General features: G+C 44.7%; 1 protein-coding gene across 2 annotated transcripts in view; it reads left to right on the forward strand.

Moving 5' to 3' along the window:
• Positions 1 to 17,195, forward strand: part of DENND4A (DENN domain containing 4A) — a 125,726-nt gene that overhangs the window by 102,546 nt on the left and 5,985 nt on the right. For both annotated transcript variants that reach the window (XM_090028802.1, XM_090028801.1), the window contains exons 20-26: positions 1,502 to 1,618; positions 4,510 to 4,659; positions 6,207 to 7,294; positions 11,983 to 12,199; positions 14,228 to 14,322; positions 16,300 to 16,475; positions 16,571 to 16,717. In XM_090028802.1, the coding sequence (XP_089884928.1) occupies positions 1,502 to 1,618; positions 4,510 to 4,659; positions 6,207 to 7,294; positions 11,983 to 12,199; positions 14,228 to 14,322; positions 16,300 to 16,475; positions 16,571 to 16,717 (1,990 nt within the window). The remainder of the gene's footprint in view (positions 1 to 1,501; positions 1,619 to 4,509; positions 4,660 to 6,206; positions 7,295 to 11,982; positions 12,200 to 14,227; positions 14,323 to 16,299; positions 16,476 to 16,570; positions 16,718 to 17,195) is intronic.

Consider the following 17,195-nt stretch of genomic DNA (forward strand, 5'->3'; position numbering starts at 1 on the left):
ATCTATCTAGGTGGCGCATCCAGTGCCTACCACCAGCTGTTGTGGCCTCCGGTGAACCACATGATATAATGATCCAGTGTCCATGATTCATGACAATAACAGTCCCAGTTTACTGTATGATGAGGCCTGCAAAGTCTCTCCAGCCAGGATGGTATGAGACATTTGTCCTGCACCTGCAGGTCATCCAAATTGTACCATTTACTGTTGTGTATCTTTTTTTTTTTTTTTTTGGGGGGGGGGGGTTGTTTTCATTTTGTTTTGTTTTGTTTGGGGGGTGGGGGTTGCAAACCAAAGATATGTAGACAATTTAGCTGTTTTCTAACTATCTAAAAGAAAACCTCCCAAGGACAGACTCAAAAGAGAGAAAGCATCAAGGATGATGTGTGTGAGTCAAGCATTTTGTACACTTACCAGTTAAAAAAGAAAGAGAATTATTGGGGCTGTTTTATTTTATATTCCTGAATTACTCTTTTGTGGGAAAGAAGGTGTACAGTGTTCTCAAGAACAATGCCTCGGCTCAAGATGGGACTGCTATATTCCATAAGTGTGACTATATAACATTCTTGAGCAGCTCTTATTAGTTTCTGGATCTTTCCAAATTTTCTAATATGATGTCAGAATTTCACCATCTCTTTGCTTTTTTGGTTCCATTATCCCTTCCCTCTGTCCTTATCCAAAGAGTTTATTTTGTAAGTGGTATCAAAACAGCTTTACCTCCTTATCTAGGACAAACACAAACTTCCCACTTGCTCAAGTTATTCCTTTCATATGATGCCAATAATTTAGGCAACCTTGGGGCAGGAGAGCTGTTTGAAATGTCAGTCCATGCTCTTTCTATTCCTGCTGAGTTTGCTTCTTGAACTCACTCGACCAAAGCTACATTAGCCATTTTCAGCCCAGTGTTGCTCTCTGAATTCTGCCTCTCAGTATTGCAGAGTAGTCATCTAGACTTCCCAAGAGGTGTTGGGTTTTTTGTGTGTGAATAAAATCTCAGTTGATTTCTTCATTATTTTAAAAGTGTCTTTTCTGTTTAAAAACAAAAATGTGAGATTTGTCTTCAATATTGAAAAAAATGTTGCTGTAAAATGGAATAATGTCTAAGCATACCTCTAGAAGATTGAAAGAGTTTGGGTTTTGGGGGTTTTTTTGTCAAACAAAATTTTGCTAATGCAAAACTTTCTAAACAAATGAGTTGGAAGGGAAAGAGAATGTTTAACAGTCATTCTTGCAAGCTGACTGTTTGTTTTAGCCTTCCCTTTTGATCTTTGTGGGCGTAATTTATATAAATGCTGTTGCAACCAAATACGCAGGAGGCAGATAATACTTTTTGTGAAAGTCCCTGGCAAGTTTTATAATATAGTGCTAAATTTTCAAGTGGAATGTGTTGAATAAAGAAGCAGTGTTGTTGTTGTTTGATGTATACCATTTGCTCTCTGACGCATTGTTTCCTGGCATGACATCCTTCATTTTCTTCACCCTGTCAATTTTCTCATTATAATAGGAGGAGTTTCAGATCTTGGAAGTAACTCATCTAAAGAAGAAGTTAGGCAAGGGAAACCCTCTGTTGAAGACAACCAAGAACAAAAAGAGGACAAGAAAGAGAGTGATTCCAGTTCTTGTACGTACCTTATAAATGTTGATATTCAGTTCATTGTAGATAAATGTAGATACACTGACACCCAGTATGCGATAGTGTAGTTGAGAGCTGCCAGTGTCTTCCGTAATTGAGGTTAAAATGCAAGCTTTCCACAAACAGTTTGTTTTCGTGTTTTTCTCAGTCTGTGCAGCTTCACCAAATCTAAAGCAATATACCTACCATTTTATAGGCCTGGCCTTATGAGTAAGGGGTAGATTTGCATGGACGTTTTCAGGCAAAGTGGATAAGCGATTTTAGAGGGCTGGTTGCCCCATACACTGCTAAGATCTCATTGCTTCTATGTTTTTAATTCTTTTGTGATGTCATAACTCAGCTAGGCCTCAAGACTTGGTCTGATACCCCTGCCAAGTTGTGCATTGAGCATTGTCACAGTAACAGCATTTTCACTGCAGCTCCTTAGCACCACACGTCGATTTGTGCAGGCTTTGAGCAATCCATGCTGACCTGCTCTGTTCTTAGTGCCCCGTGTTCTTTAGCCAACATGGGTAGGGCTACAAGACTCCTAAATGATGGGAGTCAGTCCTGAAGGGAGATCCTCAATATTTCCCTTAGAGCTTGCATAAGGAATTGCAAATAAAAGAAATATGCAGCTTGTTCAAGTATCTAGTGTACTTTGTAATCCTGATTTAGGCCACAAGCTCCAGAGAGACCCCACTTCTCCACAAATATAACCAAGCAACTCTGTGCAATTCCTAATCTCTAGGAGGAATCCAGAGAGGTGAATTCTGAGACCCTCCATCACAAGATTTGCATTCACTGCCATCCTAAACCCGTAAGAAAGCTTGGGAGCGGTGAATGTGGTGATTCTCTTCTATTGCTTCTTTTTGGGATGATGTTCCAGAGGGAGCCAGTGACCCCACATGGTCTATAGTTAGAAGGTATTTCTTTAGCTTCTTAGAAACAGACCAAAAATGCTACCATGGGATTAAGATTAAATAAAAAAAAAAAAAAAAATCTCAGTTTTTAGAAAGGAAAAAAAATTAAGAGGGATTTAAAAAAGCAAACCTTTAGAAAACCAGAAAATTCGAAGTTAAGAGCAAAAGATAAACAGAAACTGAAAAATAGGAGCGACAGGCATGGAACTGCCTGGGTAAGGCTGGTCCCATTGGAGTCCTCTAGCTGTGCTATTAACTTCGCTGACCATGTTTTGGTTGTCTCACCTGTTGGAAATACTCAGTTGAGTGCAAGCACTCTTGAGCTCCTTGCTAGATGCGCAGTCACCTGTTCTGTGTATGACGCCATGATGCACCTTTCCAGAAAATGAGCCCGTACCCACAGATGCTTGTAAGAACTGTACCCGTACGTATTTGCTTGGTTACCTCTCGTGAAGTGAGGGCCAGTGGCAGTCCCTGTATCCTCGTTGAGACAGGGCCAGTAGTCCAAAAACTCCTGCAGGGGAGACGGGATCATAGGTGGGTGGATTCTGTCTTGTCCTCCCCAACACCAGCGTTTTGTCATGTGAACCCAGATTGCTCAGGCTCTGTGCTTGAAGGATTATGGAAGAGAAGCAATTCTTGCTTAGTGCAGTGCTGCTTTGTCAACTCGTTTTATTGTCAAACAGACTGAGCTGAATGTTTAGCAAAGCAAATATGCATTAGAAACATCAGCTTCCTTTTGCTTCTTCAAGTGATGAATTTTCAAGTCTTTTGAAATAGCTTAGTTTTAATTCCCTTGCGGATAAATGATTTTTTTTTTATCTATTTCACCATTGCTCAAATAAAAAATGAATAAAAGTCAAAAACCTGTATTTTTGCTTGAGGCAGAAAAACTTGAATTGCACCTGGAATATTACCAAGACATTTAATTCCAACTTTTATAGCTAATACAGTATGAAGACCTTTCGATTTTTTTGGCTGAATAAATGAAAGCAATGTTACAGTGATCCTGAACTGCGAAAGCAAGGCAGTGGATAATGCAGTAATATATAGAGAGAATCTATAGGTCTTTTTTATTTCACCGAGGGTTGTAGGTACTCAGCAGCTCTAAAAAGCAGACTTTGTACCTCTAACAACTCCATCAGTTATGGTCAAATGTATTGGCCACTCTTACTTTTGGTAGACATTCATCCAGTTATCAAATGGATATGTTTTATGAAGTCTTTTCTCCCTGGTTTCTGCTGTAGGAGCAAATATTTAAGCATTTTTGTTTTTCTTTGAAACAAAATACAGGAGTTTTTATTTTAAGCTTTTATCCAGGGGGAAGAGGGGGTTGTTCTTTGTCACTAAGCAAAATTAAAACCTAATAGTACGTTATTAAAATGTGTTTGTTACATCAACAAATTTGATGCTAAGATTTTATTGCTATTGGGAGACCTACTGTTCAAAACTTCTGCTAGTCTTTGGGGAGGAAAGGACTAAAAATCAAAATTCATTTGAGCAATTCTAAAATTGCACATAGAAAGTAGAGAATAGAGCTGGCTGCTAGAAAGTCTGCTTTTGTTCCATATTCATAGATCTTAATACACCCAGAAGGCACCATTCTTATCACTGAGCTTGACTTTTTGTTTAATGTAGGCCAGAGTTTTCTACCAAATTATCTTTTTTCATTGAGTTTTGGGGTCTTGAAAAATGATGACAAATCATATTTTGATGGGGCTCTCACCACTGAATTTGTCTAAAATATATAATTTATAGTATAATTAGCTTTTTGTCATGCAGGAATCTTGTCAAACATTCCCACACACAAATCCATGCGTCTTCAGTCTCCCGCATCTCAGTCGAGTGCAGCTGGACAGATCACCACATTCTGCTGTTCAGTTAATCTTTCCTGCAGGAAAAATGCCCAGATTTGAAAATTTTGCTGAGTTTACCTCCCAGCTCATTAACCTGTATATATTTTCTTTTTGTATGCAGTATCTGAGGCAGAGAGTGCAAAAGGAAGCGGCGACTGCCTTTCTAAGCTAAATTATCAAAATTCCAGTAGTGCAGAACCTGCTTCCAGCATCGTCCGGCTCAATGGTCCCATTGACGAGTCTGACAGCACGCCAGGAGAAATGGGCACTGGTGAGTTCAGACTGATATATTTCACATCTAACATTTTGTGCCCCTTTAATAAATCATTATTTATTTTGGAGTTACTTCGCTGCTGGCTTTATTTCTTTGTAATTCAGAATGGGCTAGAGCGCACAGTATTAACAGTTCTCCTGTCTAGCTTTTTATTCGTATTGTTCTAATTTGTTTCATTTGTTTTTTAAGTATGCTAATTACTGGCTCCTCTCACTGCAACTGTCCTGAACGCTGTTGTGTCCTCCTCTCAAAGATCATTTTAATGCTGCTTTGGACTCGGATCATGGAGGTATAGAAGCTTTTCTGTTCAAATGCCATCACACATGTGATCATCAGAAAAGACAGCCTCAGTTCTCTTCCGCACCTGCAGCATGGTATCAACTCTGCCACCTTCGCCACTTTATTGGCCAAAAATAGAAGGGGATCCAGTGACAGTTAACATAAACAAAAGGCTTTTTAACATCTTCTTCAGCAGGAGTTAGATTGGGCCACGTGTCTATAAATGCTTGGTTCAAGCAGAAATCGTTTTTTAATATTATGATCTAATTTCCAGAATTTTTCTTTTTCCTGTTTGGCTTTTCTGCTCGTTTTTCCTCTCAAAATTCAATAAATGTTGTTTTCTTCTGGCTCTCACTTGTGACTGCCTATTAAAGGTTCACAGCTAGTAAAATTAAATGAAGCTTCAACTGCTTTTACAAGTGTTTTAGTGATGTCAAATCTAATTATACTAGCAGTATCAGCTGTGCTTGACATAGTGTGATATGTCTTGGTTTCAGGTCTCTGGATTCTCGTGGTGTGGCAAAGCTAAAAAGATCTCTTTGACTTTGAGCCTTCTCTCCTTGGCCCTATTATAATTCACCATATTAGAAAACACCAATATGGTTTGCCATCTGGAAAGGTTGTTTTTATTGACCTCAGATATCAAACCATTCTTTAAATGACTTTCTCCAAATGAGGCTGAGAGTCTGAGAAATTATTTATTGCTGTGTGCAGAAAGCTTTGGGATACTATGACTTACAGCCTCTCTGACACAGCCCTGGTTTTTTCTATAAGTCCACATTGAGTGCATCCTTTCGTTCTAATTTCCAGCTGCTTCAGAGCATAGACATCTGTAGATCAGAAGTAGTGGAGAAAGCTGTGTTTATTGTGTAGAGTACAAGTCCTCCTCCACCTTCTGAAGCCCCATTTGCTGGTCTAGAGGTGAACATTTGGTGCAAGGAAAACATGGCTGCACTGCATTGAAGGAGCCTCGTGGAGAAGGCCCAGCCTGTTGATGCGAAGGACGTTCAGTCTGAGCATCTTAATGATGGTGTGCAGAACATTTCCATCTGCATCTCCACAGCTGCACGTGTGAACAGCTGGGCCTGGTTCCTCTGCAAATGAACCAGCCCACCCCTCATTCACATGAGGCACAGTGAACAGCCCATGGTCAGACTGTCAGCTGTGTGAACACTGACAGATATGTACATTAAAGGTTTTTTGTAATTTTATCAAATTCTTGTTATGGAGTAAAAATAAAGTAATTTGCTTGACTTGTTTTCCAGAAACCTCAGCAGGGTTGTTGTTCACATCCTCTTTTGAAGATGCCAACGGAGCAGAAATTATCCACAGTAAAACCTTAAGAAAGAGACATAAAAGCGCAGTGGAATCTGACCTAAAACAGATGGCATGGGCAAGCAGGAACCGCAATCTGAGTGGAGATGCCCTCATGGGGCTCATGATCAACAGGATTAATCAGGAAGCAAGCCCTGGAGAGATTGTTGAAAAATTAGGAGCTGATGCAAAAATCCTATCCAATGTGTTCCAGAAAAGCATAAGGCCAAATACCCTCGACATCAGGAAGTCATCATTAGGCTCCGAGAGAGAGAGTCTGGAGAAGGAATCCAGTGATGAGGATGCACCTTTTGACGGCAGTTTCATAGACAAAATGGAGTCTCCCGTTATCTTTGATCTCGAAGACTTGGATGCTGAACCTGAGCCTAAAACAGTAAAATCTTCTACTGAGAAACTAAAGAGGCTGCAACGGAACAGTAGCTTTCCAGCTAAGCCAATTGAAAAAACAGATGTTGAAACTGGATTTGATCCCCTATCCCTGCTGGTGGCTGAGACAGAACAGCAGAAAGAGGAGGATGAGGAAGACGATGACAGAAGTGTTTCAACCCCATCTGTGAGGCGAGATTTAGCTGAAGAAATAGTAATGTACATGAATAACATGAGCAGCCCTTTGACAAGCCGCACACCGAGCATTGACTTGCAAAAGACTTATGAGGACAAAACTACCAGTAAGAAGAGTCCCACGGCAGCCCAGCCTTGTAGAAGATCCAGCCTTCCCCAGAACTCCCCCAGGCCAAGTCTTACCAAATCCAGGAGTTATCATCCTAAACATGAAGCACGGGCAAGGGACAGGCTCTGGTCCTCTCCAGCTTATTCTCCAAACAGTCCAGCAAGGGAACAGTCTCAGGATATGGCTGGCACTTTAGCTCTAGTATCTTCACCCTCCTTCAACTTAGATACACTCTTAACCCCCACATTTGATGTTCTAAAAAGCAGCATGTTTTCTGCTGGGAAGGGGGTTGCGGAGAAGGCTAGCAAGTGGTGTTCCAAGTTTGCTATGTATGCTTCATCCTCCAAGGTACGTTTTCAGATACTTTTAGATATTTTTTTAAAGAAGGACAAATCTGTGAAGAAAGGGCTCAGAAGCTATAGAGTAGGGCTGGGCAAAACTTCAGTAGCTGATTTGATTCGGAGGAGATTCAGCCCGATTCGGGGACCGAATCTCCAAATCCGAATTGAATTGGGATATCAATTAAAAGCTCCAAATTGATTCAGAGTATCCAGATCAATTCAGAAAAGCTTCCAAAAAGATTTGGCCACTTCGGAGATTCGGCCATAGACTAAGCAGGTAGCTGACAGCTGTCTCCAACTATTTTGGGGTTGGTGGAGGGAAGGGGTGTGGGAGAGGGAGGGATTGGGGCTGCTCAGCCAGGGCAGGGGAGCACGGTCTCTGCCATGCTGCTTGCCCAGCTGAGGCGGGGGAAGGGGGCAGGATGTGGGCATGGCTTGCTCCAGGCAGAAGGGGGCAAAGCCCCCATTTCCAGTGCTGCTGCGCCCACATCCCATGTCCCCTGTGCCAGCTGGCAAGCAGTGGCAGGGCAGAGCCCCCACTCCAAGTGCTGGGGCAGAGGCAGACACAACTGGAAGAGCTGCGGGAGAAGCCCCCATGGCTGCCCTGCCCAGCCCCATCCTCATCCCCCACCTTGCCCAGCCTCCTGGCACTTGAAAAAAAAATCATTTAAAAAGCCCCGCACTCACCGGCTCTGGCAGCGGCAATCAGGCCTCTGGGGGCTCATGGCAGAGTTCCCCTGTGCAGCACGGGGCAGTGGGGATCACCTCTCCCACCTGGCACCCACGCAGCAGCTGCCCCATAGTGTGAGTGCAGCATGGCTCGGCAGGGCACTGCACGCTGTCTGGGAGCTGGGGTGGCTCCATGTGTCACCCATGATTCTCCACGTGTCACCCCAGCTTCCAGGAAGTGTGTAGAGCCCTGTCGAGCTGCATTGCATCCGTGCCATGGGGCAGCTGCCACGTGGGTGCCAGATTGGGGGTGGGCAAACCCCACTGCCCTGCACTGTGTGGCGGGGGAGGGGGTTCTACCACAAGTGCCCAGAGGCCCCAATCGCCACTGCTACAGCCAGTGAGTGTGGGGCTTTTTTTTCCTTTAAAAAAAAAAAGTGCCCGCGGCTCCTCTACCCAGGGAGAGGCAGCCACAGCTGGAGCTGCTGCCCAGCTGTGCCTGCATCTCTCCGGCAGATCCAAATCACTGAATCTCTTCAAATTGGCACCAAACCTTCTGAAGTCAATTCGGCTGAATCGATTTTGGTACAGTGATCCAAATCAAATCACTGTCTTCCGAATCAGCCGAATCTTAATCAAATATTCCCCTATTTGCACAGGCCTACTACGAAGACTGAAACATTGAATTTTAGGTGTTGCAAAGCTCTTCTTGGCTGATGTGCATCAAGATGTACATAAAATACCTAATGGTTGAGATTTGCCAGAACCTGATTTTATTGTCCTGGATCAAAGCATTAGTGATTGAAGCATTTTAAGCAGTTGTGGTCTAGAAAGCTTGCCGACTATAGGTTCAGAGTGCCTTCAGGTAATGAGAGGATAGTATCATTTTCTTCCTCTGGGGAGAGTTTCAGAATCTGAAGGTACAGTAAAAACAGCAGGATGAGCCCTGGAGAGGGAGGAAATTGAGTAACACACATCCATTTTCAGTAATCTCCCTGACTAATTAAGGAACAACACTGATGGGCTTGGAAAAGCGTCTGATTAATTCCCCTGCCAGAAAGATGACACCTTAGAGGGGTGCTTTGCATGCAGTATCAGGGGAAAAAATAAGATTCTTGAGGATCCTAAAGTGAGAAATAGTCCAGAATGATAAAAATTCTCCCTTGGCGCAAGGTTAGAAAAATCATTGGCAGTTGCAGTTTCCACAACATTTGTTGCCCCTCCGTAGTTTAATTTTTTTACTAATAATGTTTGGTGTGCCTGCCTTGTCCAGTCCCCGTTTGGAGCAAATGCAGTTTATATTTAATGTATGTTCTTTTATTGAACAAGATTGTGGTTGCACTCTTTAGAGAACCAAAGGAAAGCTTGTGTTGACAGATTTCATAGACATTAGGGCTGGAAGGGACCTTGGAAGATCGAGTCCAGCCCCCCGCCCAAAGGGCAGGAAGTCAGCTGGGGTCATAGGATCCCAGCAAGATAAGCATCCAATTTACTCTTGCAGGTGTTCAATGTAGGTGCCTGAACCACCTCCAACGGTAAGCTGTTCCAGACCTTGAGGGCTTGGACAGTAAAGAAATTCTTCATTTTTGTCCAGCCTGAAACGGTCTTGTAGTAGTTTATGACCATTCGGCCTCGTCATCCCTTGGGGCACTTTGATGAGCAAACGTTCCCCCAGATCCTGGTGGTCACCTCTGATAAACTTATAGGTGGCCATCAGATCACCCCTGAGCCTGCACTTTTCCAGGCTAAAGAGCCCCATGGCTCTCAGCCTGTCATCATAAGGTCTGTTTTCCTGACCTCTGATCATGCACGTGGCTCTCCTCTGGACTCTCTCAAACTTCTCCACATCCTTCTTGAATTGTGGGGCCCAAAACTGGATGCAGTACTCCAGCTGCGGCCTCACCAAGGCCAAGTACATGGGGAGGATGATGTCCTGGGGTTTGCAAGCCAGCATTTTGGTCACTTTACTAGCCGCAGCATCGCATTGCAGGCTCATGTCATCATTAACCACAAGATGAACCCCCAAGTCTCTTTCTTCCGTAGTGCTAACCAGCGTAGCACTGCCGAGTCTATAAGGATGCTGCAGATTTTTCTTCCCAATGTGGAGAACTTTGCATTGTTCAGTGTTAAACACCATCAGGTTCTCGTCCGCCCATTTGCTGAGCCTGTCCAGGTCAGCCTGGATCACCCGCCTGTCTTCTGGTGTGGATCCTTTACCCCAAAGTTTGGTGTCATCGCTGAACTTGGCCAGTCCACTTCTGACTCCAGTGTCCACGTCATTAATGAAGATGTTGAACAATATGGGTCCAGGGACAGAGCCTTGGGGAACCCCACTGGTCACAGGACACCATGACAATTTACTTCCATCAACCACCACCCTCTGGGTCCAACCACGGAGCCAATTTCCCACCCAGCGGATTGTGGTGGACCCAAGGCCACAATTGTCCAGTTTTGCCAAGAGGTGATCATGGGATACCAGATCAAAGGCTTTTTTGAAGTCAAGATATATAACATCAATCTATTCTCCCTTGGTCAGGTGATAAGTCACCTGGTCATAGAAGGAAATGAGATTGGTCAAGCAAGACCTACCCGCAACAAACCCATGCTGGCTATCCCTTAGGATGTTGGCGTCGGCCAGTCCATTAAGGATGGCCTCTTTAATAAACTTTTCTAAGATCTTCCCCGGGATAGAAGTCAGGCTGATGGGCCTGTAGTTTGCCGGATCCACTTTCTTCCCTTTCTTGAAGATCGGCACCACATTGGCCTTCTTCCGGTCTTCAGGCACTTCACGAGAGCGCCAGGAGCTCTCAAAGACCCGTGCCAGGGGCTGGGCTATGATGTTCGCCAGGTCCTTGAGTACCCTGGGTAGATTGTCAGGGCCGGCTGACTTGAAGGTATCCAGCCTCTCAAGGTGTTCCTTCATGCGGTCAGCATCGATGGAGGGGAGGGGATCTCCCTCACCCAGACCCCCTGTCCCATAGTGGGCATGGGCGTCCCATGGGACTGATGAAAGACTGACGCAAAGTACCCATTTAATAGGTTGGCTTTTTCCTGGATGTCAGTTGTCCCATCTGGTTCAGCAGGGTCCAGTGTTGCCCTTGCTTTTGCTCCAGCTCCCCACATATCTGAAAAAGGACTTTTATTGTTCTTGATACTTGAAGCTAGTTGGAGTTCAGTTGCAGCCTTGACTTTCCTGGCTTCCTCCTTGCAAAAGCTAGAAATCCCCAAATAAATGCGTCTTTCCTTTGAAGAGACAGGCATGTTTCACGTATGGGAGCTGCAATGACAGCTGCTAGTCCTTCCTTTATGTAAACTGCCTTAACTGTACAGCTGGAAAAACCCTTTTAAAACATCTTATGCAGTATTTTTCTTCAGCAGATTTCTTTTCTGTATTTCAGTTTAATAAACACTTGCCTGCCTTGAAGTGAACAGAAATGAGTTAAATAAAAATCCTTGCAGGTTCATGTAATGTATGGTATTCGGTACCAAGGTGATAACATCTTTGCACCAGGCTTGTTTTTTTTAGAAAGCCTGTCATTTCCAACACCGCTTGAAACAACCTTTCGCACAGACATTGGGAATGCGGGCGCAGACAGCCATTCTGTTAGTGTTTTATTCGCTTACTGTCTAATTCTGCACAGACAGATTTATGTGGGACTACCTAAAATGTCAGGGAATGAATAATGCTCGTCTGTCCCGGTGTTCCCACTCTTGCTATTGCTAAGTTCTAGCAACAATGGGGAAGAACTTGGGAAAGTTTTAGCATAGACATGAGCTAAGGATTTTTGCAATCTTTGCTTGAATCTGTCACCAAAAAGGTTTTAATAAAGAGCCCTTGGACAGCTACTAAAAATGGAATAAAGCCTGTTACTTGCCATGCACAGATTCTCAGTGAATCTGGGCTGAACCTAGCTACCAGCACCAAATAATTGGGTATTCAGTTTTTTGTAATAAAAAGAGGTTTTATTTTTTCCAGTTATTTTAATTGTCTGAGAGGAAAATAAAATACTGTCATTTCTGTTTTAGGATCAAAATTCAGACCGAGCAAGTGTTTCATCTCTTGGAGCCCTGGATTCAGAATCTACCTCTCTAACTGATGAAGATGTCTGCAATGACTTAGAAGGTGCTTCTCCTCCTCAAGAGAATAATGTCACTTCAGAAGTTAAGGGAATGGGTCTCAGTAGAACGAGCCTAGAAAGCTCAGCTTCCCATGATGGCTCATCCAAGCAGTTTGATCAGTCTGGTAAGAGATGCTTTCTGTTTGCATTAAATTTGCAATCTGGTGTTCAAAACTGGGATGTTGGAAGCGGAGGGTCCTTTTCTTACTTCAGGATTATGGTAGACATATTAGTCCTTTAGTGCAAATGTTTCTCTCCGCCTCTGTACAAACTGCTGTCTCACTGCACCATATACCCATGCCCACCTGTGTCCCAGCTGCAGTCGTTTGCATCACAGACTGTCTTCTGCGTCTGTAAAACTGCCAGCAGAGTGAATGTCATGGGTGGGACTTCTTGGTGACACCTCTATACAAATAACAATAATTGCAAGATCCTCTTAACCTTCTACCTTATTTTTTCCAGGACTTATTCCTGCACATCCCTAATATACTTGGTAGCTAACAGAGAGAACTGCGTATTATATAGCCTTTTCTTAGCTGAAATGCAGAAGACTTTAACAAGGCTTGCTGATTAGAAGCTCACTTACTGTGCCTTGCTTTTTCATCTGTATAGAAAGTGTTACTAAAAATATAACCATGGTGCAGTCTTGTATAGATAATTTTTCAGTGTGGAGAGTAATTCAGGCTTCAACTGAATTGCCTCTAATCTTCCAGGGAGATTTACGGGTGGGTTTTGGTATAAAATACACATTCTGCATACCAGTCACAAATGAGTATCATCTTTTAAACAAAGCCAGACTAAAAGGAAGCGTGGTTCAGTGAGCAAGCATGGGACTGATACGACACATAGGTATAATTTTGGGCTCTCTCCCAGAGTCCATGAATGTCCCTAGAACTGTTTTCTATTGGCATGAACACCCCCTCCCCCCCAGTTCTGTTCATTTAGCCCCTCATGGTGAAGAACAAGCCCTTCGTTTGCTTTTAAAAGGAAAGGCAAAGCCCTCTGTGGAGAGAGCTCCAGGAGCATTGTGTGTGTCTGACAACCCCGCTGCCTGTTGCACAGCAAGAAGCAGAGAAGCTCATTGCTGCTAGGGTAGGGATCGAGGAGAGTTTCTGGAGCGGAGGGATCTGCATGCAAGGCAAGCAGGAGACTAGGAAATAGGCGTCTGGGAGGAATGGAGTTCTCCTTTACAGGGTAACTGCAGCCCCACGGCTGTTGGGAGCAGTGTGTACATATGGGTGACGGGCACACTGGGTTGAGGGGGGTGACAGCTGCTTGCTCTGCTCCTTGAGCCAGGTCTGTGCGGCTCAAGGCAGTACTGTGCAGAAACCACTGAGGCAGCTCTGCCTGCCATAGCTAAGGAACTGGAGAAGGCTTCCTGCACTGGCATGAGGCTGTGCCTGGAGTACTTTGCTCCTCCATAAAGCAGGACTTACTAGCACAGGCGCAGCAGTACTCTAATGCAGCTCTGCTGTTTCAGTTCTGGAAAGCTAGCTGGGACTCTCTGCACACCATTGATCCTCATTGTGTAGCCTCCAGCGTGCGCATAGCGCATTCGCAGCTAGCTGGAATGCCTCTGCCTGCCATTGTACCGCGAGGTATAGACGGGGGTCTCACCCCTTTCGGCACTGGAGTCCTCTCTTGGTTGGGTGCAACAGCACGGGGCCTTTGTAGTGAGGAGGTGAAAGTAACTGCATTTGTGCCAAAACGCTTTGCACTTCAGCACTTATTTGGATGCAGACAAGCAAACATGCATGCATGCACTGTTGGCAGCTGTCAGCGTGTTCATAGCGAGTTGCTGGGGGTGGTGAGTGGTTTGAGCAAGACTGCAACCACTTGGTACTTCCTCCATCTCCACAGCCATGCTCTCAGGCTGCTTCTTTCATCTCTCCTTCATGTTGACTCATACAGGAAATAAAAGCCTCGTCTTAGCTATTGAGTTGCATCTTTCATAACTTCTACGTATCCTGGGGTTCCAGGCTTGGCAGCTCGCTGCCATTGGCACAGGGTAGGCAGAGCCAGCAGCTGCCAACTTAGTGACTTACCCTGTTCCCGAGAAAAGCATTTTACTGCCTGCATGGTGCTTGGTTAAACTGTACTTGTAATATCTATTCAGTAGCAACTAATGCTGTCCTTTGTTTGCCAATGAATAGGCTTCCTGTCAAAGTTCCCCTTGCCTGACAAATCGGAGCTGGTATCTTCCTGCAGCACAAGCAGCACCAGCGTGTTCCAGAACTATGCTATGGAGGTACAGTCTGACTTCTCGTTGCCTTCATTGTGATGCATGCAGGAAGGCTGTTATTCCTTAAACACAAGGCTCAGTAAGGTGAAGGAACGGTTGATATGTAAATGCTGCTTTAAACTTCATTTTAAAAGTTTAAAAAAAACCACCTCGGCATAGCAGAAACTGGAAGGTAATGCTTCCAGTAACAGAGCAGGCTTTGGCTCCAATCGTGATTACTCTTGCAGTTCATCATCTCACTGCTTAAGACGGTCTTGCCCTGATGAATCTTTCTGAGGACTCTTGAAATTAGTTGAGTTGGAGGAGCAGACCATAAAGCAAATCATTGTCCCAGCCAAATGAGACATGCACCTGCTATTGCTCTTGGCCTTGCTTCTCCTTAGGAGCAGAAGGCTGGACACTTCACATGCACATTGTAGCACATGGGTCCTCCAAGGGAAACCTCAATTCTGGGAGCACCTTGATCCAGAAGATTTTCAGCTTCCTCTTCTGTGAAGGAGTTTTGGGGTTTTTTCCCCTACTTAGCAAATCCTTCCCACTCTTTTCGATACCTATAAAATAAGTTTACCAGGAAGATCAAATACAGAATACACCTGTTCATAGGTGCATCAGTTCATGTCTGAAAGGGGGTGACGTTGCTCTTCACTGTGTTCAGGTGGTGCAGAACTTGCCTTATTTACCAGTGTGGTATCCAGAGGAGAGGCAGAAGTGTAGGCTGTCCAAATAATTGTGAGCTGTAAAATATTCATGCTTAACTAAGACTGATCAGAGTGACTTGCCCTGGCTTGGAGCAGGCTTGGAGCAGAGGGCAAGTGAGCAGCCACATCACGCTTGGACACATCTGTCACCAGAGTCTTTGAGGGGGAGGTGGTAGGTAGAACACAATACCCTGGCAAAGCAACATTTTCAGAAGAAGCTGTACAGAGAAGTCCAGGTTGTGTTTGACTGGCTGACAATCTCTACTTATCCAGCCCTGAAGAAGCTGGACATTTAGTCTGAACTTTTCCAGGAGCCTTAGAGGCATCCAGACATGCAGGTATGTGCAGCAGCTCAGATAAGAGCGGTACAGTTTGAGCTGGGGATGTTTGACTCAGCGCATGAGCCTGGACATGCACTTTGGTGTGGGGCAAGTTGTGCCACTTGAGGCCAAATAACCCTGCTCAACTCCTTCTGGATCTTCAGCCAGCGGGAGCTAGAGCCTGGGGCTAGCACCTGTGCTGGCCCCAGCAATATAAAAAGCTGCCCTGGCTACTTGTTCTCACGAGCTTCTGGGGCCCGGCCAATTGATATGTGGGGGCACTACCCCTTGTGCTAGCTGGACTGCTGCAGCAGTCCTGGCAGAGTTGCCTGCACATGCTACCCACTGCAGCAATTTAGAAGTGGGGGTGACTGGCTGGCTATGACCTGCTGCCACCTGTGACGTGGCCCCAAGGCTACGCACCTGCCAGACCCAGATGGGGACTGCACGGGGGCAGCAGAGGGATCTGCACCTCTGGGCCAGCTGCCACTGGGCCGCAGCTGCGCAGTTGGCCTTTGTCCAGCACTGCTGCCATGTGTGCTGCTGCCCTGCCATCTGGGCAGCTATTACCTGGAAGATGTTCTCGGTGTGGTGGCCTGCTTTGAACTGTCAAAGCATGTCCTCCTGGCCTCAGGTGACCAGGAAGTCGGCCACCTCCAGCTGGGCCCCAGATGCCAGTCCTAACCAGGCTTCTCTGCCTGGGTTCTGCCACTTGCCTCCCTAGCAGGAGTTCTGGTGTCTCCTATTTAAAAACTGCAAAATCTCTGATAAAAAAAAAATCCCAAAGTAATTCTTTAAGATCCCCCAAAATCCATGTTCTTCCACAATTAAAACAAAAGAGCACTATTTATATGGAGAGAGGGAGAGCAACATCCATTGGGCAATGTTTTATTGATATTTTTACAGTGTGGCTCTGCAGGATTAAAAGTAGCTGCAGAATTATACTAACCAAGTGCTGTATACAGGTCCTCATCTCAAGCTGTTCGCGCTGTCGAACCTGTGACTGTCTAGTTCATGATGAAGAAATCATGGCAGGTTGGACAGCTGATGACTCGAATCTCAATACCACATGTCCCTTCTGTGGTAATCTGTTCCTGCCCTTCTTGAGCATAGAAATCAGAGATCTCCGACGACCTGGACGGTAATAATTCGTTGTTTGTTTTTCACTGAAGGTTTTGTGTGCTCTATTTTTCAGAAAACTTTTTAACAACCTTTAACTCTTCACTTTCCCCATAGATACTTTTTGAAGTCCAGTCCATCTATAGAGAATATGCAGCTTTTACCACCATTTTCAAATCCACCAAGAAAGGCCTGTAACTCTTCTGCCACTGCTGGTCCTGCTATATCTGCGGTGTCCATTCAAGATGGTGATAACACAAATTGGTAAACATGGTGCATTTTCCATAGCTTGGTATTTCATGGGAGATTACTGGCATCATTGTGGGCATGCATGTATGTGTATTCCCCTTTGAGGGAACTGAATCTATTTTATTGCTCCTCACTGCTTCTTGGGGGTTGGATGTCTGTCAGCTTTTCTGGAGATGTTTCCATTCTTTCTCTGACAGGGGTAGCCACAAACAAAAGCCCATACAAAACCCTGCAAAATTCAGTTTAGGAATTGATTATGGCCCGTGTCCATTAGTTAATGCATGGGGAGAGTTCTTCACCTGAGCAGTAGTGGCAATATTGTTGACTGGATTGAGTCTGAGGTATCATTTTGAGTCCTGGGACTGTCGGTTGCAGTGAGGATAATGATCCAGTGGGTGGGTCCTCTGGTTTGTATCTCTGGTCAGTTTTAACAAACAGAGTATTTAGAAACACAAAGAGAAAAACATGAGGTTCAATGAGGACAAGTGCAAAG

This window comes from Crocodylus siamensis, chromosome 15, assembly GCF_052110815.1.
Source record: "Crocodylus siamensis isolate JL-2025a chromosome 15, ASM5211081v1, whole genome shotgun sequence".
Lineage (NCBI taxonomy): Eukaryota > Metazoa > Chordata > Crocodylia > Crocodylidae > Crocodylus > Crocodylus siamensis.